This window comes from Sorex araneus, chromosome 5 (assembly GCF_027595985.1).
Source record: "Sorex araneus isolate mSorAra2 chromosome 5, mSorAra2.pri, whole genome shotgun sequence".
Lineage (NCBI taxonomy): Eukaryota > Metazoa > Chordata > Mammalia > Eulipotyphla > Soricidae > Sorex > Sorex araneus.
In genome coordinates, this window is record NC_073306.1 from 37,630,639 (window position 1) to 37,656,285 (window position 25,647).

At 46.2% G+C, this 25,647-nt stretch overlaps 2 protein-coding genes across 4 annotated transcripts; one reads left to right on the forward strand and one right to left on the reverse strand.

The window, feature by feature from the left end:
* Positions 1 to 13,086: 13,086 nt before the first annotated feature.
* On the reverse strand, positions 13,087 to 23,462 carry NDUFS5 (NADH:ubiquinone oxidoreductase subunit S5). Of its 3 annotated transcripts, XM_055140887.1 has the most exons (4): positions 23,298 to 23,352; positions 22,320 to 22,375; positions 19,813 to 20,030; positions 13,087 to 13,304 (listed from the first exon to the last, which is right to left on the reverse strand). In XM_055140887.1, exons 3-4 carry the CDS (start codon positions 20,026 to 20,028, stop codon positions 13,200 to 13,202), a joined length of 321 nt encoding a protein of 106 aa, XP_054996862.1. In that variant the 5' UTR covers positions 20,029 to 20,030; positions 22,320 to 22,375; positions 23,298 to 23,352; the 3' UTR covers positions 13,087 to 13,199. The 3 variants fall into 3 exon arrangements, with proteins under 3 accessions (XP_054996862.1, XP_054996861.1, XP_004614285.1); XM_055140886.1 differs by lacking the exon at positions 22,320 to 22,375 and having other exon boundaries at positions 23,322 to 23,462; XM_004614228.2 differs by lacking the exon at positions 22,320 to 22,375 and having other exon boundaries at positions 23,298 to 23,456.
* LOC129405142 (40S ribosomal protein S25-like) lies at positions 14,748 to 15,259 on the forward strand. The gene has a single exon (XM_055140885.1). The coding sequence runs from the start codon at positions 14,812 to 14,814 to the stop codon at positions 15,184 to 15,186; it is 375 nt and encodes a 124-aa protein (XP_054996860.1). The 5' UTR covers positions 14,748 to 14,811; the 3' UTR covers positions 15,187 to 15,259.
* Positions 23,463 to 25,647: the final 2,185 nt, after the last annotated feature.

Consider the following 25,647-nt stretch of genomic DNA (forward strand, 5'->3'; position numbering starts at 1 on the left):
CCCCTGTGCATCGCCGGGTGTGACCCAAAAACAAACAAAAAAAAGAAACCTTGGGTAATGAGTCACGTGGCCCACACTTCTGCTTGGAAACAGGTGTGGCAGCTGACATTGCCCGCTATTATTTGGGGAAGGGCTCACTATGGCACCCACCTTTCATGAGGACTGCATTTGTCCTTACAAAGCCTTGGGTATCCAGTTTTACCAAAGGAGTCTCAATTCACATCTTTTGTAGCAGAATTTGCATCAGACATCCAGGAAATATAGACCTTAGCAGAATCTTGATGTGATTCCCAGAAAGGAACCATTGGCAGGGTCCTTAATGGATCTGGTGACATTATTGCAAAAATGTTCCTTTCCATCACAAAAGTTTGCTGTAAAAGGAACTAATTTGTGAGGACACAGTAAAAATAATAAATGTATTGGCATATTCACACACACAGAGAGACTCACTCACACAGAGGTCTCGGGAGAGAATCAGCTGGTTCTTCTTCTTGAGAAAACTCTAATCATGTCACAAGTAAGAGTAATGCTTTCAGCTGTTCTGGAATGACACCTTGTTTCAGCTGTTCTGGCACCTTGGAATGAACAGGAGAACATGGACAGAAGTGAAGCTTTGGGTTCTCGACGAAGCCCTGAGAGGGTTTGAAAAGAGCAAAGGCACTGTGCTGCTAGCTCCAGACAGGTAATCCCAGAAAGATGCAAGTTTGGGTGAGCCAAGGGGCACCTTTTCCTCGGATTCAAACAAGTAGTTACTGTCCTATCCCCCTGACCCCCTTGGGCGGGGGCAGGTTTCCTACTGAATATCCATTCTCATGTTCTTTGTTTCCATTGGTTTGGGATTTCGTGATTCCATTGTGTTTCTTTATGTCTTGCATATTTATGTCTTGTAATCTTGGATTCTGAGTTCAACGGGGACCGGGAGCAGAGATCCTCTGTCTGTTTCCCCCAGTCTCTGGTGACCTGGGAGTCACACCCATCCGCCACCCCCTACCGGTGCCAGATAATCTCCTCATTGGCCACCCTCCAGAACTCACTTCTGCTTCTCCCAGAAGAGAGCATAAAATGAGGGCCCCATAGCCATACCACTGGACTTCACGCCAGGCTGTTTTCACTTGGGGTGGATCCAGCCCCAGCAGCCGATCTCCACTACCCAACTGCTCCAGGCCGCTTTCCACACGCACGGGTCAAGCCTCACACATAAGTGAACGTATTCCTGGACTGCAGGCTGCAAAGTGGCCGCATGACACATCATCATAGAGGGAAATAAATATATATGACTCTCGGAAAGCCCAGCAAGCTACTGAGAGTATCCTGCCTTCACGGCAGAGCCTGACAAGCTCCCTGTGGCATATTCCATATGCCAAAAACAGTAACAATAACAGGTCTCATTACAAAAACATAACGATAACAGATCCTTGACCCTGAAAGAAGCCTCCAATCGTTGGGAAGGACGAGTAAGGAGAGGCTGCTAAAATCTCAGGGCTGGTATGAATGGAGACATTACTGGCACCCGCTCAAGTAAATCGATGAATAATGCGATGACAATGATGACAGTGATATAGTAATGTCTTGCATATGAGAGATCATTCTGTGTCTGTCTCCCTCTGACTTCAATCATAATGCCATGTCTCAAATAAAAATGTTCTATCAGTGAAAGCAGGCTGGCTAATCTCTTTCCCATTCTGATGGAGAGAGAGAAAGCATTTGTAGTCCTTCATTTTCCTTTATACCCCAGGACCCCGGGATCATGAATAGCTAGCTTCATCAGAGAGAAAGCTCAATGGGCTAGAGCCAATGCTTCATATTTTAACATTTATTTTTATTTATTTATTTTTTGCTTTTGGGGTCACACCCAGTGATGCACAGGTGTTACTCTTGGCTTTGCACTCAGGAATTACTCCCGGCAGTGCTTGGGGGACTATATGGAATGCTGGGAATTGAGCCCGGGTCAGCCACATGCAAGGCAAATGCCCTATTTGCTGTACTATCGCTCCAGCCCTAATGCTTCATATTTGGGAAGTCCAGGTTTAGTTCCCGTACTTACATGGTCCTTGGAGCACCACTGAGAGCAATCCTCAAACACAGAGCTGGTAGTTGCTTCTGAGCACTACTAGGTGTGGTCAAAAACAAACAAGAATCAGAGAGATAAAACATCAGGTAGAGCACTTGCTTTGCATGCTGCTAACTTGAGTCTGATCCCTGGCACCCTATGTGGTTCCCCATACCTCACCAAGAGTGATCCCTGAGTTCAGAGCCAGGAGTAAGCCCTGAACACTTCTGGGCATGGCCCCCAAAACAAAACAAAACAAAAAGTACTCAAGCAAAGAAAAATAGTAACTAGACCAGCACTGTAGCTTGACCAGTGACAGATCACATGCCTTACTTACATGAGACCCTGGGTTTGATCCCTGTCACGTGCAGAAAAAGATAGTAACATTGTTTAATCAATATCACTGAGGGGCTGGCAATAGCACAGCGGGTAGGGCGTTTGCCTTGAACGCGGCCGACCCGGGTTTGATTCCCAGTATCCCATATGGTCCTCCAAGCACCGCCAGAAGTAATTCCTGAGTGTATGAGCCAGGAATAACGCCTGTGTATCGCTGGGTGTGACCCAAAAAGAAAAAAATAAAAGAATCCTGAGATGTCAAGGGGTTGATTTCATGTAATAAAATAATTTCTTAAAAAAAAACAATCAATATCACTGAACAGGATTTGAGGTCCAAATGCCCCTGCAAATATTCCTCTTATATCTCTTAGAAACACTGCTCTACAGGAAGGAAAGTGCCTCCCATAGAGGGAGGCTGGGGGTGGGGTTGTGGGGTGCTGGGGCATGATGGGAGGGAAACAGGGGATATTGGTGGTAGAAAATGTACACTGGTGGAGGGATGGGTGCTGGATCATTCTGTGACTGAAACTCAATTATGAACAGCTTTGTAGTGGTCTATCTCACAGACATTCAATTAAAACAAATTTTTTTAAAGTAATGTGCAGTTGGGGCCGGAGTGATAGCACAGAAGATAGGGCATTTGCCTTGCACACGGCAGACCCAGGTTCGATCCCTGGCATCCCATATGATCCCTCAACCCCAGCACTTTCAGGAGTAATTCCTGAGTGCAGAGCCAGGAGTAACCCCTGAGCATCGCTGGGTGTGACCCAAAAAAAGAGAAAAAAAGTAATGTGCGGTTCATGCCCACTTCAATCAGTTTAACCAGTGGCTGAATAAATAGCGGCACTTCTACATTAAAAGAAAAGGGGTGGGGGGGAGAAACACTGCTCTATATCCCACAGTAAAGAAATGCTATTTTCAGTTCCCTTTAAAATTTTGATTCTGGGTACTGAGAGATGATTCAAAGGACTGAGCTGCAGCCTTGAATTTAATTACTGACACTGCAAAGTCCCCCCCCACTGCCAGGAGTGACATCCAAGCACCACTGGGTAGGCTTAATAATTAAAAAGATAAAAGCCAGGGCTATAGAGAGACAGTGCAGCGGGTAAAGCACTTACCTAGCACGTGAAAGACCCAGGTTCAATTCCCAGCACCTGAGCCTCATCTGTGGAGATGTCTATGCATGCTGGTGTGACGCCAAGCAAACAAAGAAACAAAGAGGGCCAAAGAAAATGTTTATGTACAGGCCCTCAAAATCTCTAAAATACTCAAAACAGGGGCTGGAGCAATACTACAGTGGGTAGGGTGCTTGGCTTAGATACAACCAACCCAGGTTCAATCTCCAGCATTCCATACAGTCCCTCCAAGCACCACCAGGAGTGATTCCTGAGTGCAGAGCCAGGAGGAACCCCTGAGCATCACAAGTATGACCCAAATAAATAAATGAATAAATTAACTAAATACTCAAAACTCTGGTGGCTACCGGGGAGGCTGGAAGACATGGGGAGCTTTTTCACTATATTTTTTCCTCTTTGAACCACACAAATGACCTATTAAAAAATTAACTGAAGGGGCTGGAGTGATAGCACAGCGGGTAGGGTGCTTGTCTTGCAGGCAGCCGACCCGGGTTCGAATCCCAGCATCCCATATGGTCCCCTGAGCACTGCCAGGAGTAATTCCTGAGTGCAGAGCCAGGAGTAACCCCTGTGCATCGCCGGGTGTGACCCAAAAAGCAAAAAAAAAAATTAACTGAAAAATGTATACATAGGGGCTGGAGCAATAGCACCGTGGGTAGGGTATTTGCCTTGCACACAGCCAACCTGGGTTCGAATCCCAGCATCCCATATGGTCCCCCGAACACCGCCAGGGGTGATTCCTGAGTGCATGAGCCAGGAATAAGCCCTGTGTATCGCTGATTGTGACCCAAAAAGCAATTAAAAAAAAAAGGTAAATAGAGTTGTGAAGCCCCTGATTGGCATTTATGTGCAGGGCATGTTCTGAGTTGCTGAAAGCCAGGGCTACAAAGCACAGATAAAGGGTGGAATCCCACATACCAAGTACAGGGCAGGAAGGGGCAAGAGCATTAGGGATGCCTTGTGGACAGAGCAAGCAACTTGCTCTTTTAGAGCAAAGAGCCTCACAACTTTCTGGCCCTCTTGACCCCAACCTGCATTTCATTATGTACCTGCACCCACCCAGCTGGTGTTGAGAAAAGGTGTCAAAAGACACCACCCTGCCTCTGCGGTTCTTACTCAAACTGTTCAAAGAACAAAGTTCATGGAGCTGGATCCTTGTTTCAGCAGTTCATAACATACTGTCCTACTTTCTCAGAAAAAGCAATTAAGACACAAAGTTGGCCAGATACACAGACAAAAGGCAGTGTTGTTTGTCCCAGAGCTGTTTGTGGGTATCTGATGTAAATGAAGGATTTTGCTATTCTGTAAAGACATCAAGGCAATGCTTTCCAACAAGCACAATTAAGTTCTCTATCACTCACTGTTGACCATTACGCAAAGACAATCCAACAGGATTTGGTTTCCTTTCATTCTACAACCCGGATCTCAGGAATAAAAGATAACTTGTATTAAAAGGGCCTTGATTGATATTCTGCTTCCCTCTTCCCTCTCAGACATTTCCAATTGGCTCTCTGACTTAAAAAAAAATAAGTGCACTGAATCCCATTGTGGACTTAAAATCAGAAAAGCTTGTGTGTAAAGAGCTCAACAAAACACAGGGACACTGCCTGCTTCGAGAACTCCCTTTGCTTCTCCACTGATTTATTACTGATTAGTTTAAGAAAATGCTGCTTGGGGCAGGGATGTGGCTCAGTGATAGAGCACTTGCCTTGCATGTGTGAAGTCCTGGATTTCATTCCTGGCACTGTACAACCCTCTGAGTACTGGGTAGGAACTCCACAAGCACCAAGCTAGAAAGAGCTCCTGAACATTGCTGATGTGACCCCAAAAACAAAAAAGAAAAAGAAAAGAAATGCTGCTGGGGCCAGAGTGATAGTACAGGGGTAAGGCACTTGCCTTTCATGCAATTAATCCAGGTTCAAACCTGGTACCGTGTATGGTCCTCTGAGTCCTACCAGGAGTAATCCCTGAGCTCAAAGCCAGGAGTAAATCCTAAGCACAGCTGGGTGTGGCCCACCCAAAACAAAACAAAGAGATGCTGCTTAGCTATATATTTGTCCTGTAAAACAAGGAACAAACAGGAGCCTGTGATGCCAAATTCCTTCTTTCCAATTTTGAGATTAGGATACAGTGTCCTTTCCCTTTGGAAGAGAACTTTCTATTCAAGTCCTGTATGGATTGTGGATGTGGCTCCATGGTAGAGTTGCATGTGTGAGGCTCAGGATTTGACCCCTGGCGCTGTGAGAGTGGAAAATGAAGTCAAGGGGGAGAAAACAAGGCTATACCGGGTATAGCCTTATGGTGGGTGGGAAGTTATAACTAAAATTGCTGCAAGAAAATCAATGAATACTCCAAAACAGAAAAATTACAAAAATGGGGCTGGAGTGATAGAACAGAAGGTAGGGTGCTTGCCTTACACACAGCTGACCCAAGTTCGATCCCTGGCATCCCAAACCCACTCGGAATGAGTCCTGAGTGCAGAGCAGGAGCAGCCAGTGAGCACCAGAGGTGCTCAAAATAAAACTGCTGTGGCCCCAAAACAACAACAATAATTACAAAATTGATTCCATTTATAATAGCATAATACCCTCCCAGCCCCTCCTCAAAAAAGACTTAGGAATTAATAAAGGCAAAAATCTTTACAAATCAAGTTTTTCTTTTTCTTTAAGTTTTTCCTTTTGGCCACACGCAGTGGTACTCAGTGTTTACCCCTGGCTCTGCTCAGGGATCACTCCTGCTTTGCTTAGGGAAACTATATATGGTATTGGGAATTGAACTTGGGTCAGTCACATGCAAGGCAAGCACCTTAATCCCTGTACTATCTCTTCAGCTCATAAATGAAAACGTAAAAAGAAATTAAAGAAGTCATAAATAAGTGGAAAGTTGTTAATGTTACAAAGATCAATATGACCTTTATTAAAATCCTCCCCCCTCACACCAATTTTGGGGGGTTTGAGTTTGGTTTAAGCTGTGATGCTTTGGTGTACTCTGAGCTCTTTACCCAATGGTTCTTGGGGGACCATGCAGTACCAGTGAACAAACCTGAGTCTCCTGCATGCGTTGCATGTTGAGCCTCTCTGGTCCTCCAGTTATTCTTTGTTTTGTTTTGGAAGGAAGTTTGATCCCTAGCATCCCATATGGTCCCCTGAGCACCGCTAGAAGTAATTCTTGAGTGCAGAGCAGGGATAACTCCTGAGCATGACCAGGTGTGGTTCAACAAACAAATAACAATAACCAAAAAGAAACAACCCCACCCAAATAACAGGCCTTTGAAAGGAGATGAGGATGTGGTTCTAGTGACAGCACATGACTCACATGTAGCAGGTCCCACATTTGACACTCAGTATTGAAACCTTGCTGAGCACTACCAGGTGAAGCCCAGTGACCTGGAGTACCACCGGTAGAATGTTATGGCCCCTGGGCAGAGGGGATCCCATTAAAATAATGTTTACTTATTTTATACAAAATGTATATTTTTTGAAACAAAGACATTATTTCAGAAAGTATATATTCTGACCAAGAAGCACTTGAAAAGATGCAACATTACTGATCATTAAGGAAATGTAAGTCCAGTGGGGTTCACCACACCTCCAGAGTACTATATAGAAACAGCACAATACAAGTGTCCGTATTGATATGCGGTCCATATTGAGTAATGGTTTGAGGCTCTTCCTGTTCCTGGATCGAGCAGATATCATTGGGCTACACTAGCACGTGGCAGGGACAAATGAAGACGTTACTGGCACCCGCTTGAGCAAATCGAAGATCAACGGGAAGACAAGTGATACAAGTGATACAACAGATCTGAAGGAATTAAATATTTATTTTATGATCCAGCAGTTACACTTCTAATATACATTCAAAGGAAGTGAAAAAGAGGGTCTCAAAGAGGTATTTGTACACATAGATTCATAGCAGCATTATTCGCATTTGCTTAAATATGAAAGCAAATCATAAGGGTGATTATATAAGCAAAATGAATACATGCAATGAAGATTGTCATATTAAAAAAGAAAATTATGAAATATGATACATAAATAAGCATTTAGATTATGCTAAATTAAATAAGCTACATAAAAAGACAAATTCCATATGAGTCTATGTTTGCGAGAGTCAAAGTCAAACAGAAAGTAAAATAGTGGTTGCAAGAACTGAGAGTGACCTTGGAATATATCCCTGAGAGGCAAAAAGTTATAGTAGAAATGACATTTGCATTTCTATGTTCATTGCAGCACTGTTTACAATAGCCACAATCTGGAAAAAACTGGAGTGCCCAAAAACAGATGACTGGTTAAAGAAAGTTTGGTACATCTACACAATGGAATACTATGCAGCTGTTAGAAAACATGAAGTCAAGAAATTTGCATAAGTGGATCAACATGGAAACTATCATGTTGAGTGAAATGAGTCAGAAAGAAAGAGACAGACATAGAAAGATTGCACTCATATGTGGAATATAATGTAGCAGAGAGGTACGAGCTAGCAATGATGCAACTTCTGGCAGAAATTTCTCTGGACTTAATTACTAAAATACTAAAATACAGAAATCTAAAACATTGTGGCCGCTATTGTGACCACATGACCTCATATCTCTTCATTCTCCACAATGGAAAACAAGTTATCAAATGCTTCCTTTCCAGCAGGTCTGACTTTGGTGGGAGGAAACTCCAAACAACAATAGTGAATTTTTTGTTGAAATATTGAATATAATCAAAGTAAAGAGAAAGTAAAGTAAAATTTATCAGCTACACAGGTGGAGTGGGGGGCTGGACGGGTAGGGGGGGAGGTTTACTGTGGTTCTTGGTGGTGAAATATGTGCACTGGTGAAGGGACGGGGTGTTTGAGCATTGTGTAAGTGAGACTTAAGCCTGAAAGCTTTGTAACTTTCCACATGGTGATTCAATTAAAAAAAAAAGAAAGAAAAGAACTGAGAGTGAGGAGGGGGAAGGAATGGGAGGTTATTTCATGGATAGTGTTTTGGTTTTGCAAGATGAGGAGTTTTGAAGATGGCAGGATAGTGATAGTAGCACAACTCTATGAATGGGCTAAATACCATTGAACCTTACACTTAAAAATGGCGGATAGCATTTTTTCATACGCCTTTTGAATGCTCTACATCACTAATCATCAGGGAGATGCAAATCAAAACAACAATGAGATAAGATCTCACACCACAGAGACTGGCACACATCATAAAGAACAAGGGCCAGAGCGATAGTCCAGTGGGTAGGGTGTTTGCCTTGCACGCAGCCAATTCAGGTTTGATCTTTAGCATCCCATGTGGTACCCCAAGCACTGCCAGAAGTAATTCCTGAGTGCAGAGCCAGGCATAACTTCTGAGCATCACTGAGTATGACCCAAAAAATAAAAAAATAAAAAACAAGAACAACCAGTGCTGGCGCAGATGTGGGGAGAAAAGGAACTCTTATTCATTGTTGGTGGGAATTCGACTGGTCCAGTCTTTTGGGAAAACAATATGGTCATTCCTCAAAAATCTAGAAATTGAGTTTTCATCTGACCCAGCAATACCACTTTTGGGAATATAGCCTGGGGGTCAAAAATACATAGCAGAAACACCATCTGCACTTCTATGTTCATCACAGCATTGTTCACAATAGCTGGAATCTGGAAACAACCTGAGTGCCAGAGAACAGGCAACTGGATAAAGAAACCATGGTACATCTACAAAATGGAATACCATGCAGCTGTTAGGAAAAATAAAGTCATGAAATTGATAGTTATGGAGTGTATTGTGCTGCATGAAATGAGTCAGGAGAAGAATAGACACCGAATGATGGCACTCATTTGCGAGATATAAAAAGACATAGAATGAAACTAATACCCAAGAACAGCAGAAACGATGGCTGGGAGGACTAGTCCACTGTTGGAAGCTTCTCACAAGTGGCGGTGGGGGAGCAGTTCAGATAAAGAAGGGATCACTATGACAATGATAGCTGGAAATGATCACTCTGGACAAGAACTGAACGCTGAAAGTAGGTAAAGGGATATGCATGATAACCTTTCAGTACCATAATGCTTATGGGGGTGGGGGAGAGAGATAGAGAAAGAAACAGAGAGAGAGAGACAGTCACAGAGACAGAGAAAGACAGTGACAGAGAGAGATAATGAGAGAGACAGTCACAGAGACAGAGAGAGACAGTGACAGAATGAGAGAGAGAGAGAGAGAGAGAGAGAGAGAGAGAGAGAGAGAGAGAGAGAGAGAGAGAGAGAGGAAAAGTTCCTGCCATAGAAGCAGAACTTGTGGTGGGCTGGCGGGAGGAAAACTGGGAACATTGGTGGTGGAAAGTGTATACTAGTGAAGGAATGGATGCTGGAACATTATGAGGCTGAAACTCAATCATGAACAACTGTGTAACCGTGTATCACACAGTGATACAATAAAAATATATGAATGGCAGATGGAAGAGCTGGAGAGGTAGCTCAATGGCTGAGGCTTATGCTTTCCATACAAGAAGCCTGGGTTTGGTCTTTAGCACCATGCTGGGAGTAGACCATGAGCACAACTAGGTGTGACCACACACCTCCCCCCAGAAAAAAAAAAACAAAAGCAGGTAGCTAGTGGGCCCAGAACAGCATAGTGGCTTAGACACCTGCTCTGCAAGTCTAAAGTCACTTTTTTTTTTTTTTGCTTTTTGGGTCACACCCAGCGATGCTCAGGGGTTACTCCTGGCTTTGCACTCAGGAATTACTCCTTGGCGGTGCTTGGGGGGCCATATGGGATGCCGGGGATCGAACCCGGGTTGGCCGCGTGCAAGGCAAACGCCCTACCCACTGTGCTATCGCTCCAGCCCCTAAAGTCACTTTTTGATTCTCACTTATCACCACATGCACCAGGCATGATTCTGGCAGCTTTGCAGTCTGGGATCTCTGGTACTATAAGCTGCTTCCTACCAGGCCACAGCCAGGTGTGCACCAGCACAGCCAAGAGGTGTGACCTGCAGAGAACTGCAACCGGAGGTATTCGAGAACCATGGCCAAGAAGTGCAGCCCCTGAAGGACAGGTGGAGCCCCTGGACCCTATGGAGTTCTACAGGCACTCAAGCAAGCCCAGCCAGCAAGAGGGTGAACCTCCGCACTACAGGAGCCCGTGATGAGCACCCCTCCAGGGGAATGAGAGTCAGAGGGCGGCCCTCAGGGAGCACCAAGGCTAAGTGTGAGCACCTGATCCTAATGTGTGACCCCTGGGCAGCACCCGAATGCATGTGCAGGCCCTGGAACCAGGTGTGTCGACCCCTGCTCCGCAGAGGGACAATGAAGATGAGGAGAGGGAATGAAAAAAGGGAGGATGTGCAGCTTGCCTTGCACACGGCAGCCAGGTTCAATCCTCAGCACTTATATAGTTTCTCCCATCCCCACCTCCTCGAGCCAGGCTAGGAAAGATCCCTGAGCGGAGAGCCAGGAGTGAGCCCTGAGCACACCAGTTGTGGCCTCTATTCCCCCTCGCCCCCCACCACCAAAAAAAAAAAAAAAAAAAAGGAAAATTAAGGGACCTGAGAAATTACTCAAAGGGCCAAAGTGTATGCTTTGTCTCTGGGAGGCCTGGGCTCAATTTTGAGCACCACATGATTTTTGGAAAGCAGGAGGACAACTCCAAGCACTCATTTGGTAGTAATCCTTAGCACTCTCAGGTGTGTCCCCCAAGTCCAAAATCAGAAACAAACACCAGAGCTGTCTCAAAGGACCAGATGTCATGCTTTGCATACAGGAACTGTGGGTTTGATGCCTGACACTGCAGTTTCCCAACACCAATCATGGCCAGGAACAACCACCAAGAAGTTGCACCATCAGTCCAAAATGCAGCTCCTCCAAAAATATTTTTAATAAAAAGAGGTGATACATTTTCGCCTTATACATATTTTACCAACCTGGGTTCAATTCCTTCGTCCTTCTTGGAGAGCCCGGCAAGCTACCAAGAGTATCCCGCCCACACGGCAAAGCTTGGTAAGCTAGCGTATTTGATATGCCAAAAACAGTAACAAGTCTCACAATAGAGACATTACTGGTGCCCGCTCGAGCAAATCGATGAACAACAGGATGACAGTACTACAATGCTACATATTTTACCACAATTAAAAAAGCTGGGGGGGGTGGCGCTGGAGCGATAGCACAGTGGGTAGGGCATTTGCCTTGCATGCAGTCGACCCGGGTTCGATTCCCAGCATCCCGTATGGTCCCGAGCACTGCCAGGAGTGATTCCTGAGTGCAGAGCCAGGAGTAACCCCTGTGCATCGCCAGGTGTGACCCAAAAAGCAAAAAAAGCAAAAAAACAAAAAACCAAAAAAAAACAAAAACAAAAAAGCTGGGGGAAAAAAGCCTTAGCATATCTAAAGTTTCCATCATAGTCTATTTATATTTTGCTTGTTCCGTTGGTTTTTGGGTAACACCTACATGTGCTCAGGGCTTACTCCTGGCTATAATCAGGATCATATTTTTTTTTTCTTTTTGGGTCACACCCAGCGATGCACAGGAGTCACTCCTGGCTCTGCACTCAGCAATTACTCCTGGCGGTGCTCGGGGGACCATATAGGATGCTGGGAATCGAACCCAGGTCGGCCGCATGCAAGGCAAATGCCCTACCCGCTGTGCTTTCACTCCAGCCCTTGATCAGGATTACTTTTAAAAATTCTTTTTTCAGGTTCACTCTTTATGGTGCTCAGGGAACAGTATGTGGTACCAGGGACTGGGTTGAGCCCAAGCCAGCTGCATATAAGGCAAGCACTTTACCCACTGTACTGACCCCCATATTAATTTTTTTAAGGCTCATACTTTTTTCTAAATCTTCTTGTAAACATGTCAACAAAAAGATGACATGTTAACTATCCTAACATACTGCCAATATGACATAGCAAACCAAACCATGGTATTGCTTCTTGAAAATCAAGATTCCTAAATCGGGCATTTTCTTACCCTCAAGTTAGATTTTTTTAAAAAAAATTATTTATTTTTTGCTCTCTGGGTCACACCTGATGATGTACAGGGGTTACTCCTGGCTCTGCACTCAAGAATTACTCCTGGCAGTGGTCGGGGGACCATATGGGATGCTGGAAATCGAACCTGGGTCAGCCATGTGCAAGGCAAGTACTTCACCCTTGTACTATCTCTCTAGTCCCTAAATACCATTTTAATGGAAAATAAACCAGAATAAAACGCCAAGAATGCAGACTCTTACACGAGTAAGTATCTTAAAATTACCACATACAAGTCTGAGGAACATATAGAAAGTGCTCAAAGGTTGGAGCACATGTTGTGTATGTGAGAGGTGCTGGTTCAATTCCCAGCACCACATGGTCCCCCACCCCTCTCGGAGAGCCCGGCAAGCTACCGAGAGTACCGAGCCCGAGTGGCAGAGCCTGGCAAGCTACCCGTGCATATTGGATATGCCAAAAACAGTAACAATAAGTCTCTCAATGAGAGACGTTACTGGTGCCCGCTCGAAATTATAAGACATAGGTAAAGGCAGTTTTCCAAAGTTATAAGAAAAGGTTTCAATCTGATTATACAAAGACATGTCCAATAAATAAATAAATAAATAAATAAAACAAATAGGATGGAGCAAAGTTTTATTTTCAGACACTTTCACAAAGAAGCTTCTCAGTGGCTAAGCTCTCCAGTGGGAAGAAGAGCAGGGTTCCCCGCAGCCGTCCCAGCGGCTCTGCTCAGGGCCGGGGCTCCTCCTGGCCAGAGTGGTGAGGGGGAGGAGTGTACTTTCCTTCCTTTATTAGCTTATCCCGCTGCTTCCTGATGGCATTCAGGCGACGGATCTGTTAGAGGAAAAAAATCACTCATTAATTTCCTTTAGAAATAAAACCTGGGTTGGAGGGGGGGACTGGACTATACCAAGAGGTGCTCAGGATTTGAATCAGGGCTGGCAGCATGCAAGGCAATGTCTTCCTGCTGTACTATTTGCTGGACCAAGGGGAAAATAAGTATTTTATTTATTTATTTATTATTTATTTTGCTTTTTAGGTCACACCCGGCGATGCACAGGGGTCACTCCTGGCTTTACACTCAGGAATTACTCCTGGCGGTGCTCAGGGGACCATATGGGATGCCAGGGATTGAACCCGGGTCGGCTGCGTGCAAGGCGAACGCCCTACCCACTGTGCTATCGCTCTGGCCCCCGGAAAAATTATTTTAGTAAAAAACAAATGAAAGAAAAATAACTTGAAACCAGTTCTCAAGGTTTTTTAATTTTTGGTTGCTTTCCCTAGAACCAATGCTCATAGTTGGTGCATGTACAAGTAGTGCACTACAGACTGCAGCAGAAAAGGCTGGAGACGGAAAGCCGCAGTCCCAAAGTTTTTAACAATTTCTCTTGCATACTGCTTTGAAAACTAGTAATGAAAACATTTCTACTCTAAGGCTGAAGAGATAATACAGAGGTCAACACACTTGCTTTGCACCTGGCCAACTACTTGATCTCAGCACCACATATGGTCCCCTAAGCAACCACCAGGTGTCATCCCAGAGCACAGCAGGTGTGGCCCAAAAACCTCCCCACACCAAACATCAGAAAACCATTAAGAAACATACCTGTACATAGTAAAATCTTTCAAGTCAAAGCCAAGGCCCCACAGTTCTGTATTCCTGACCTCTCTACTGAAGGTGGCCTGGCTGCTGCTGACTCTATTCTCCAAAGAACAAACAAGGATAGCCCATGTGAGGGCATTTACCATAGGGAAATAGAGTCACAGAGGCTCGGCTACTAGTCACTGCTGAGCCCTGCCTCTGCTTCCTCTCTGCAGAGGACTTGCTTCCTGAGAAAGCCAGGCTCCCCAAGACGGTAGGAAAGCCACGGTTCAGGGTCAAGGATTCCATGATACAGAAAACAAACAAACAAAAACCCCAACAGAACAGCGGGCAGGGCACTTGGCTTGCACACAGCTGACCCAGGTTCGATCCCCAGAATCCCAGATGGTCCCCTGAGCACCAGTAGGAGTGATCCCTGAACACAGAGCCAGGCGTAACCACTGGCACCACCAAATGTGGCCCCAAACAAATTCAAAAATATATGCACCTTCCTATTCTCAAAAATCAGCAGCAAGGGGCTGGAGTGATAGCACAGCGGGTAGGGCATTTGCCTTGCACGTGGCCGACTTGGGTTCGATTCCCAGCATCTCATATGGTCCCCCAAGCACCACCAGGAGTAATTCCTGAGTGCGTGAGCCAGAAGTAACCCCTGTGCATCGCCAGGTGTGACCCAAAAAGAAAAATAAAAATCTATCTTAGCGCGGTTGCGGTGCTGGCTGCTGCTCTCTGAGCTTCGCCATGCCTCCCAAGGACGACAAGAAGAAGAAAGATGCCGGAAAGTCGGCCAAGAAAGACAAAGACCCCGTGAACAAGTCAGGGGGCAAGGCGAAAAAGAAGTGGTCCAAAGGCAAAGTTCGGGACAAGCTCAATAACCTCGTCTTATCTGACAAAGCCACCTACGACAAGCTCTGCAAGGAAGTCCCCAACTATAAGCTTATCACCCCTGCTGTTGTGTCTGAGAGGCTGAAGATTCGGGGGTCCTTGGCCAGAGCTGCCCTTCAGGAGCTCCTTAGTAAAGGACTTATTAAGCTGGTTTCAAAGCACAGAGCTCAAGTAATTTACACCAGAAACACCAAGGGTGGGGACGCCCCAGCTGCAGTGGAAGATGCGTGAGCAGGTCCCAACTGTACATTTTGAAAAATAAAAACTTTATTAAGTAAAAAAAAAAAGAAAAAGAAAAATAAGCAGCAAGAAGAAAGCTGAGCGTCCAGGGAAGGCTCCGTGGCTAAAAGCATGTGCAAGTGTGAGACCAGGAGTCACCTGCCCACCCACAGGCACCAAGCGCAGTCCTGGGAGCACTGCTATTCAAGCACATGTGAGGAGTAGTGACACCACCCAGTGAACACAACAGCCAGAATGTGCATGAGCACCAGCTGATGTGACCTCCTGTGGGCAAGGATGCAGTCATGCAACTAAAATGTATGACTCCTGATCACGACAATACTTGCAACAAAGGGAAGAGAAGGAGGGCAGAAAAAGGAAATTGAAATTGATTTATTACTTATGGGACCTTCTTCTCAAGACTTTATATCCCAATACCCTCCCTTAGATTTCTCTCTTAGCTCATGCAATTAATGTTCTCTCTGCCAGGAACATTCTTCTCTCATATTCATGTGGTTTACTTCTTTTTTGTTGTTGTTTGTTTTGGAGACATATCCAGCGATGCTCAGGTGTTACTAGCTCTGCACTCAGAAATTACTCATGGTGGGCTGGGAGTAACCATATGGGATGCTTGGGATTGAACCTGGGATTGGCTGTGTGCAAGATAAGCCTTACCTACTGTACTATCACTCCAGACCTAATGCTGTTCACTTGTTAAGTTTCTGTCCAAATGTCTTCTGTTGGCTAAGCATTTCTCTCACCACCCTCTCTTTAAAAAATAAAAGAGAAGTTGGGGTAATAGTACAGCAGGTAGGAAATTTGACTTACACATAGTCAACTTGAGTTGACCCAGCACCCTATATGGTCTCCCAATCCCACCATGGGTGACCCCTCAACAGAGAGCTAGAAGTAAGCCATGAGCACTGCTGGATTGGCCCAAAACAAAATAAATAAGAAGCAAATAAAAGAGCATCCTCTTAGCTCCTACACTGAGTCAGTGCTTCTACCCTTCTTTTGATTCTCCCACTGTAGTTATCAACACTCAACATGTGTTTGTCTTTCTTTTAATTAAAAAAATTTTTTTCTTGGCTTATAATCCTATCATTATTGGTTTCTTTTTTTATATGATATAGCCATTTTTATTTATTTTTTAATTGAGCTACAGTTACAAAACTCTCATTTTTTTTTGAGTTTGTCATACAATGATTGAACACCCATTCCCCCACCAGCGTACATTTTCCACCACCAATGTCCCCAGTATCCCCTATCCCACCCCTCCCCATGCCTCTATGGCACACAATTTCCCTCTTATTCTCTCTCTACTTAAGGGTATTATGGTTTTCAGTACAGATAGTGAGAGGCTATCATGTTTGGTTCTTTATCTACTTTCAGCACACATCTCCCATCCCGAGCGATCCCTCCATCATTGACTTAGTGATCCCTTCTCTATCCAGCTGCCTTCTCCCCCAGCTCATAAGGCAGGCTTCCAACCATGAAGCAATCTTCCTGGCCCTTGTCTTTACTCTCCTTGATTGTTAGTCTCATATTATGATATTTTATATTCCACAATCATTAGTGGTTTCTCATGGACATCATTCTGACACTACACCCATCACCCTCCCCTCCCTCTCACCCATCCCCCAATCAATTGTGACAGTTCCCCTTTGGATACCTTTATCCATTATGATATTGGATTATCCATTTGGATATCATAATATCCAAAGGAATTATGATACCTTTGGATCTTTGTTGCTGTCTCACTGTCTATCTTTAAGTTTCACATGAGAGAGACAATTCTGTATCTGCCCCTTTTATTCTGACTTTACTCAGAATATCCTCTAGTTCTATCCATGATGCTACAAATTGCATGAGGTCGTTCTTTCTATTTTTTTTTTTTTTTTTGCTTTTTGGGTCACACCTGGCGATGCACAGGGGTTACTCCTGGCTCTGCACTCAGGAATTACCCCTGGCCATGCTCAGGGGACCATATGGGATGCTGGGATTTGAACCCGGGTCGGCTACGTGCAAGGCAAACGCCCTACCCGCTGTGCTATCTCTCCAGCCCCGAGGTCGTTCTTTCTTAGAGCTGCATAGTATTCCTTTGTGTATATATACAACTTCTTGATTCATTCATCTGTAGTTGGGCATTTGGATTGTTTCTATATCCTGGCTATTGTACTAAATGCAGTGATGAGCAAAGGTGTGCATATATCCTTTAGAATTAATGCTTCTGTGTTTTGCTGGATCATTTGGGAGTTATAGACCTTTCTTTTTTATTTTTTTGAGAAAGCTCCATATTGCTTTTGATAGAGGTTGAACTAGACAACATTCTTACGGATGAGGGTTCCTTTCTCACCACAACACCACCAACACTGGACATACTACTTTTATTTTTTGTTTTTTTTTTTTTGCTTTTTGGGTCACACCCAGCGATGCACAGGGGTCACTCCTGGCTCTGCACTCAGGAATTACCCCTGGCGGTACTCAGGGGACCATATGGGATGTTGGGAATCGAACCCGGGTCGGCCTCGTGCAAGGCAAGCGCCCTACCCGCTGTGCTATCACTCCAGTCCCCTGGACATACTACTTTTAAACTTGAGTTTTCTGCTCTTCTTGGGATATAAGCACCATAGAGCAGTAATTACTTGCCATTTTTCTTGCTATATTCCTAGTGTCTAGATAGTTCCTACTGTAACAGGTGATCTAATAAATATTTTCTAAGTGAATAACTACATTTTCACAAAGATATGAAGAGTTAGTACATAACCTCTACGGAAAACCTCTAGTATCCTAAATAACTTACTTTAGATGTTGCTGGGAATCAAACTTGGACATCACATACATAAGTATTCTATCACTGAGCCTATTTCATGGTTGAAATTTTAACAATTTTTCCATGTGTTGTGTGTGCATATGCACCTCAGGGCCCCAGGCCCTCACACACCCTGGTATGTGCTACATTACTGAGCTACATCTCCACTTCTGGTTGCAGGATGACCCTTGGTTGCGGTACTTGCACTGTCAGTCAGGAAGCACACACTTTGTTGGCATGCCAGCATACCCAAAGGGCAGTCCCCTAAACTGCAACTGGTATGTAGGACAGTGCTGGGGACTGAACTCACGGTCTAAAGCTTGCAATGCAGGGACTCTACCACAATACTCCCAGGGTCCCCAAAACTACATTCTTACAGAAACCAAAAAACCAAAATAAATGGGGGCTGGAGAGATAGTACAGGGGTTGACACTTGCCTTGCATGTCAACTCCAGTTTGATACCCAGCATCATACTTGGTTCTCTGGACCCGACCAGAGCACAGAACTAGAACAGGCCCTGACCACTGCTGGCTGTGGCTCCCAAACCCAAAACAAACAAACCACAGTCAAAAAAAAAAAACAAAATACATTGAAAATGCTAGTTAGACACTGGCTAGTAATCATTCACTATTCCTCAATATTACTCACTTAAAAGTCAATATACATGCCCAAGCGATATAGTACAGTGGATAGGGCTTTTGCCTTGCATGTGGCCAGCCAGGGTTCTATTCCTGGCATTCCATATGGTGCCCCTGAGCATTCCCAGGAGTCATTTCTGAGTGCAGGACCAGGAGTAACATCTCCGGGTGTGACCCAAAAAGAAAAAAAAATTATAGACAGAGTGAAAGGATAGTATACTGGGTAGGGCGTTTGCCTTGTACACGGCCAAGCTGGGTTTCACCTTCAGCACTTGAGCCTGTCAGGAGTGATCCCTAAGTGCAGAGCAAGAAATAAGTCCTGAGCACCACTGGGTGTGGCCCCAAAATAACAATGACAACAACAAAAATAGTAATATACGCATACAAACACACAATATAAAATTGTTACATCTTTCCTCCCAAGTTTGGCTTATCTTTACCCACATGCAAACAGCAGATATTAAAAAGATGCAAAATTAGAAAAATCTTGGTTTCGGGGTTATGATACCAGAAAGTGCCAGGAGCTAATCCCGACACAATGCCCAGGGTTGTTGCCTGAGTGCTTGAGGTACCATGCATGCCCAGGACTCCTTATGCAGAGCAAGCACTCCAGTCCTCCAAACCACCTCACTGGTCCAAAAACCAAAACTGGGGGATATGTCTGTAACAAACTACATGCTTAGGATGTATGAGATCCTGGGTACCATCCCCAGCAATGAAAGAAAAAAGCTCCAGCCCGAGAAGAAAGAGACTGATACTGTTAGGGCCTGAGTGAAGCATGGTGGGCAGGGTGCTTGCTCTGCCCGTGGATTACTCAGGTTCCAACCTGGGCATCCCATATGTTCCACCAGCCCTGCCACAAGTGATTCCTGAGCAGAGTCAAGAGTAAGCCCTGATGGGGCTGGACCGATAGCACAGCGGGTAGGGCGTTTGCCTTGCATGCGGCCGACCCAGGTTCGAATCCCAGCATCCCATATGGTCCCCTGAGCACCGCCAGGGGTAATTCCTGAGTGCATGAGCAAGGAGTGACCCTTATGCATCGCCGGGTGTGACCCAAAAAGAAAAAAAAAAAGAGTAAGCCCTGAGCACTGCCAGGTGTGACCCCAAAACCAAACCAAACCAAAGTAAAAAAAGAGAAAAGAAAATAAAAGAAATCAGCTCAGCTCATCTTTCCATCATTTTCTTACCGTTTTCTGCCGAAGCAGACATTCAACGAAATCATCGTACTCTATCTTGCACTCCTTCTCTGCTCGCGTGCCACCAATCCCATGTGCACATTCTATCCATTCTTTTTCAAAAGCATGGCATCGACTTGGAATCTTGTGAGGCTGCTCAGCGCTCTGGATTGTCATCCAGCGGTCTAAGTTAATACCCAGTCTTTTCTGTACATCGAAGAAAGGCATGGCTGAAATGGAAGACAAGAAAGAATGCTGTGGGGCTGGAGCGATAGCACAGTGGGTAGGAAGCTTGCCTTGCACTTGGCCAACCCAGGTTTGATTCCCAGCATCCCATATGGTCCCCTGAGCACTGCCAGGGGTAATTTCTGAGTGCAGAGCCAGGAGTGACCCCTGTGCATGGCCAGGTGTGACCCAAAGAGCAAAAAAAAAAATAAAAGAAGAAAGAAAGAATGCTGTAAGACTGCAATCAGACCAGCAAGTTTTTTTGTTTTATGTTTTTTTGGGACCACACCTAGAAGTGTACAAGCCTTACTACTGGCTGTGTTCAGAGATCACTCCTCACAGGGCTCAGGGAATAGACCACATGTGATGCTGGGAAACCACAATGGCCACATGCAAGGCACATGCCTCACCTACTGTACAATCTCTCCAGAGCTCCCCCCAGATCAGTAATTTCTAAGAATGAGATAGTTACACTAAGGTTATTTTATACTATTCTCAAAATTCCTTCTTCCTGGGAAGGCCACACCTAAAGCTACTCAAGGCTGACTACAGGATTTATGTTCACAGATCACTCCTGGCCCTACACACTGTACCACTGCTTCTGGTCCTCCAAATTTCTTATTTTTAAGAAAGTTAATTGCATTTTTATATTTATTTGGGTTTTGGGCCACAACCAGCAGTGCTCAGGGAACACACCTGCCAGGTGTGGGGACCATCTGGGGTCCTGGGGATTGGACCCAGATAATATACATGCAAGGCAAAAGCCCTACCTGCTGTACTATCGTTTCAGCACCATTCTTCCAATTTCTTCTTAGCAAAGTTTTTCAATAAATTCTTTCTGTATACAGTATATGAGTAATTAAAAAAAAACTGTTTTGGGCCACTCCCAGCAATGTTCATTATTTCTCACTCTGCACCCTGGTGGACTTGGAGGACCACACTGCACTGGACAGCAGGGATTGAACCTGGGTTGGCCATGTATAAGGAAAATGCCCTATGTGCTATGCCATCTGTCTGGCCCAATGAGCTATTTCTGGGCCTTCACAAGACCCCAGGAAAAGAGAACCAGAACTGAAAAACATGTAATAATCCCTAACAGTAGTCATCTTTACCAAAAGTTTAAAGACAGTGGGAGTGTTTTGACCTAATAATCCTAAATCCTTGAAAGAGATCTAAAATATAACTAAAAAGACTTTGCACTGTAGCACTGTCGTCCATCGATTCATCATTCATCGATTTGCTCGTGTGGGCAGCAGTAACATCTCCATTGTGAGACTTGTTGTTGCTATTTTTGGCATATCGAATACTAAAGAGATTTAAAGTGAAAAATTAAAAAGATTGTACAATTTTTCTATTCATACCAACTTGGGTGAAAAACACTTCGAAAAAGTTGTCTGAAATCTGCATCCCTCCTCAGGGCTGGAGTGATAGCACGGCAGGTAGGGCGATTGCCTTGCACATGGCTGACCTGGGTTCGATTCCCAGCATTCCATAGGGTCCCCTGATCATCGCCAGGAGTGATTCCTGAGTGCAGAGCCAGGAGTAACCCCTGAACATCGCCGGGTGTGACCCGAAAAGCAAAAAACAAAACAACAAAAAAATCTGCATCCCTCCTCATATCCCTGAAGAGTACTTAGCATACCATTGTAACATGCTCCCCCTTGAACAAGTGCCATGAAGCCAGAGATCTGATAGAGTGGAGTGACAAGAAGGCAAGAGCTACAAAGAACTTAAACACACAACAAAGGTAAAATGGATGTTTAAACCCAGAACCCACTATGGGCCGAAGAGATAGTACCAAGCTAGGGTGCTTAACATGCATGTGTCCGACCTGTGTTCAATCCCCAGCAACCCACAGCTCCCCTCTCCTCAGTACCACAGGAGCAATCCAGAACAGAGATGGCATAGTCCCTGGACACTTTTGAATGTGGCCAAAAAAACTCCAAACTCCAATTAATCAATCCAGTATACATTTAGTAGAATTCAAGATAGTGGAAAAATAATATGCATAGGACATAGTTTAGTTAATTGGCACGGCACTGCAATTTGTGTTAATTATGCCACATCCAAGCATGAGTCGCCAATGGTAGGCTCCAGCATCAACGTGTTAAAGTGAAAAAACGGGGGGGGGGAGGGGTCGTGTACAATGTGAAAGACTGGAGAGTGCCCAAAAATGTCATTATAGACAGTATGAAAAATATTTACACTTGAAATTTTAAATTATAAAGAAATATTCTCAAAAAAAAAAAAAAGAAATATTCTCCCCTTGGCTACATCCAGTGATCAAGGGTTACCTGTGGCTCTACGCTCAGGGATCACTCCTGGTGGGTGCAGGGAACCAAATAGGGTGCTGGAATCAAAGATGGATTGGCTGTGTGCAAGGCATGCGCCTCACTGAAATGTTGCTTTGTCCCCCTAAATTTAAATTCATTAATTTTTCTACCTATTCTTTCAGTCGCTTGTGACATATCATTCCAGGTACTAAGTTGGGATAGAGGACAAGGGGCTGCCGCAGCCAAACCACAGGGATGCAAACACACACACACACACACACACACACACACACACACACACACACACACACACACACACACACACAAACGCACACCGGAACTGGGAGCTCGGCAGTAAGGGGGTAAAAAGTGCCCAGGTGCCCAGAAATCTAGAAAATACTTTCATCCATTCGGGTCCAAGGGTTGGCGAGGTCACAGGGAGCAAGCGTATGCTTTGCATGCAGGAGGCCCATTCAGATGAAGCACCAGATGGTCCCCCAACAGTACTGGGCGAGACCCTCGAGGGCTAAATCGAGAGTAAGCCCGGAGCAGCGTCGGGCGGGTCCCCCAAATGCACCAACAGCACGGGCTGAGCTCACCGAGCAAGGCTGGGTGGGCAGACCTCCCCCCGGGGCACCGCGCGACCAGCAGCAAAAAGCGCCGGGGGCGTGTGGGGGCCGAGGCGGGCCGGGGCCCCGCCGGAGCAGAGTGCGTGGGGGAAAGGAGCGAGACGCGCCGTGAACGCAGGGCAAAGGAGCTTCAAGTAAGAAGCAGGTGGTCTGGGCGGAGCGCGCAGTGAGCCTGGAGCGAGCCCCGAACGGGCGGTGCACAAGGTGGGTGACATTGGCTCTGCAGGTCACGGGGCCTGGGAACGCAGGAAGCAGGCCCGGGGCCGGGCCTCGGACCGCCGGGCACCCGGCGCAGGCAGGAGGAAGGGACAGAAACCGCGGAGGGAACCCCCGCGACTAAACCTCCCCGCGGACGCCGCCGCCGCCTCACCGTCCTGCCTCCGTGCCCTTGTACCTTCGTTGGCGCCGCTACCCGACGACCCGCGGACCCAGCGGAGACCTGCCGCAAAGGACGCCGGCAGCACGACACTTGCAGCGCGACGCCGGGAGGCAGCCCGCTCTCCGCCCTCGCGCCCCCGGTAACCATAGAGCCCAAGCCAGTCGCGCTGCGCCTGCGCTGAGTGTGGCGGCTCGCTCTGTGCCTAGCCCGGGTGCGACGGCTCTGCGTGCTCCGGGGCTCGGCCCAGGCTACACCCGGGAAGTAACTGCACACGAGCCGGAGAAGAGCGCGTCCAGCGAGGAGCGCGCTTCCCTGGCACGCGGGGGACCCGGGTTCTACCTGCGGCATCCCGCAGTGTTCCCCGAGCACCGCCAGAGTGATTCCGGAGCGCAGAGCCAGGAGTAACCCCTGAGCATCGCCGCTCAGGTGTGGCCCAAACCAACCCCGACTCCACCCACCATCTCCTCCCCCAAAAATCTGCACACACCCTTCCCGTATGTGGTTAACAAACTGATGGCCTGTGCACCGGGTCTGGGTTCAGATTCTGACTCTGCATTTCTTTAGGTCCCTGAAAAAGTTTCGGCTCTGCATTTAGGAAGGGCTTGGGGGACCCTATAAGGTTCAGGGGATTGAATCCGTTGGGCTGCGTGCAAGGCAAGGGCCCACCCGCTATACTATGTAGTTATTTTCTCTCCCTTCCCCTCCCCTCCCCACCCCGCCCCTCCCCTCTCTCGTTCTCTGTCTCTGTCTCTCTGTCTGTCTGTCTGTCTGTCTGTCTGTCTGTCTGTCTGTCTGTCTCTCTCTCTCTCTCTCTCTCTCTCTCTCTCTCTCTCTCTCACACACACACACACACACACACACACACACAAACTTCTATCTTCCCTTCCTCCTCTCTGGGAAAGCTTCTTAACCTCACTACGTTTCAGTTTCTTCGTTTTTTATTTATTTTTCCCCTCCAGAGAGCCGGTTTTGGTTTTGTTTTCTATGGATTTCAGGCCACACTTGGTGGTGCTCAGGGCTTACTTTTGACTCTTTGCACTCCTGACAGGCTCAGGAGACCATATGGGATGCTGGGGATTGAATTTGGGTTGGCTTTATGCAATGTAAGTGCCTTACCCACTGTACTATCTCTGGCCCCTGTACTTGGTTCCCCCACTTCCGAAATACCAGGCTGCTGACAGGTATGGTGTTGGCTCAGGAGTGACATGGTGCCATTTCTGCTTCTCTCCTGTAAATGACTCCTTTTGCTGACCTCCGGGACACCAAGGCTCCTGCAGACAGAAGCTGTTCTTGCAACCTGCTACCTGTCAGAGCTCTCACTACATCTCCCAACACCAGCAGACTTTACATTGCCAGGTCTCTGCTCAGACCTGGGCTGGACCTCACTGAAGGGTCTGAGCAACCCCAAATGTTGGCAGGGCCAAGTGCTCAAGGGGGTGTCCAAAGAACTGAGTCTAGATCTTGGACTTGGGGTCTGACTTGAGAGGGAGCCCCTCGAGCTCCTTCTGAATGCACAGGTATTCCCAGTCAACAGCTGGGAGTGCAATGCACATGATTCCGCCCTGCCAGCAATCAGGGCAGAGCTCAGGAGCTGCAGCACCAGGAGCCCCAAAGATGAAAGAAATGCACAGTGACTGTAAAATCCAGGTAGTGCTTCCATCACCAGATGAAGTACGGCAAGCCCAGGGCACAGGCAAGGGTGAAGCACACTGTGAAGAGCCAGCCTGAATGAGGTGGGACAGCCCAAGATTTGGCATCAAACATGGTCCAGTGAGGATTTGCTCTACACCAGCCAGCCTAAAGCCAGCCACAAACCTGGTAAGCTGTAGTAGATAGTCAGCATGAAGACAGTTGGCCACAAGATAAGCAAAGGGTCCTAAATCTGGCTGTGGAACTGGCCTGCCATGCCTCCAAGTATCCCAATGAGGTCTGACCTCACTGACACTCAAAACAGTTTCCTCATCTTAAGATAATATTACTGTCCAGGGGCTGGGGAGATGGTACGGTGGGTGAGCACTTGCCTTGCATATGGCTGACCCGAGTTTGTCCCAGCATTCCATATGGTCCCTCCAAGCATAATCAGGACTAATTCCTGGGTACAGAGCCTGGACTATAGCTCTGTTTACTGCCACTTGTGCCCCCAAACAGAAAACAAAACAAAAAATTATTCTCCAAGGTCCTTGCCTGTGGCCAACCCAGGTTCAATCCTCAGCATCCCAGATGTTCCCCTGAGCACCTCCAGGAGTGACTCCTGAGTTGAACTCAGCTGGGAATAATCCCTGAGCACCACAGGGTATGCCCCACCTCCCATCATCCCCTCTTCCAAATTACCTGGAGGTGC

What these genes read in the sequence shown, in the direction of transcription:
- LOC129405142 (XM_055140885.1), top strand. Translation starts at nt 14,812, where the DNA reads ATGCCTCCCAAGGACGACAAGAAGAAGAAAGATGCCGGAAAGTCGGCC.
- NDUFS5 (XM_055140886.1), bottom strand. Translation starts at nt 20,028, where the DNA reads ATGCCTTTCTTCGATGTACAGAAAAGACTGGGTATTAACTTAGACCGC. An exon ending in GTCTGCTTCGGCAGAAAACG is followed by an intron (nt 13,305 to 19,812) that starts GTAAGAAAATGA and finishes TTCCTCTAACAG; the next exon opens with ATCCGTCGCCTGAATGCCAT.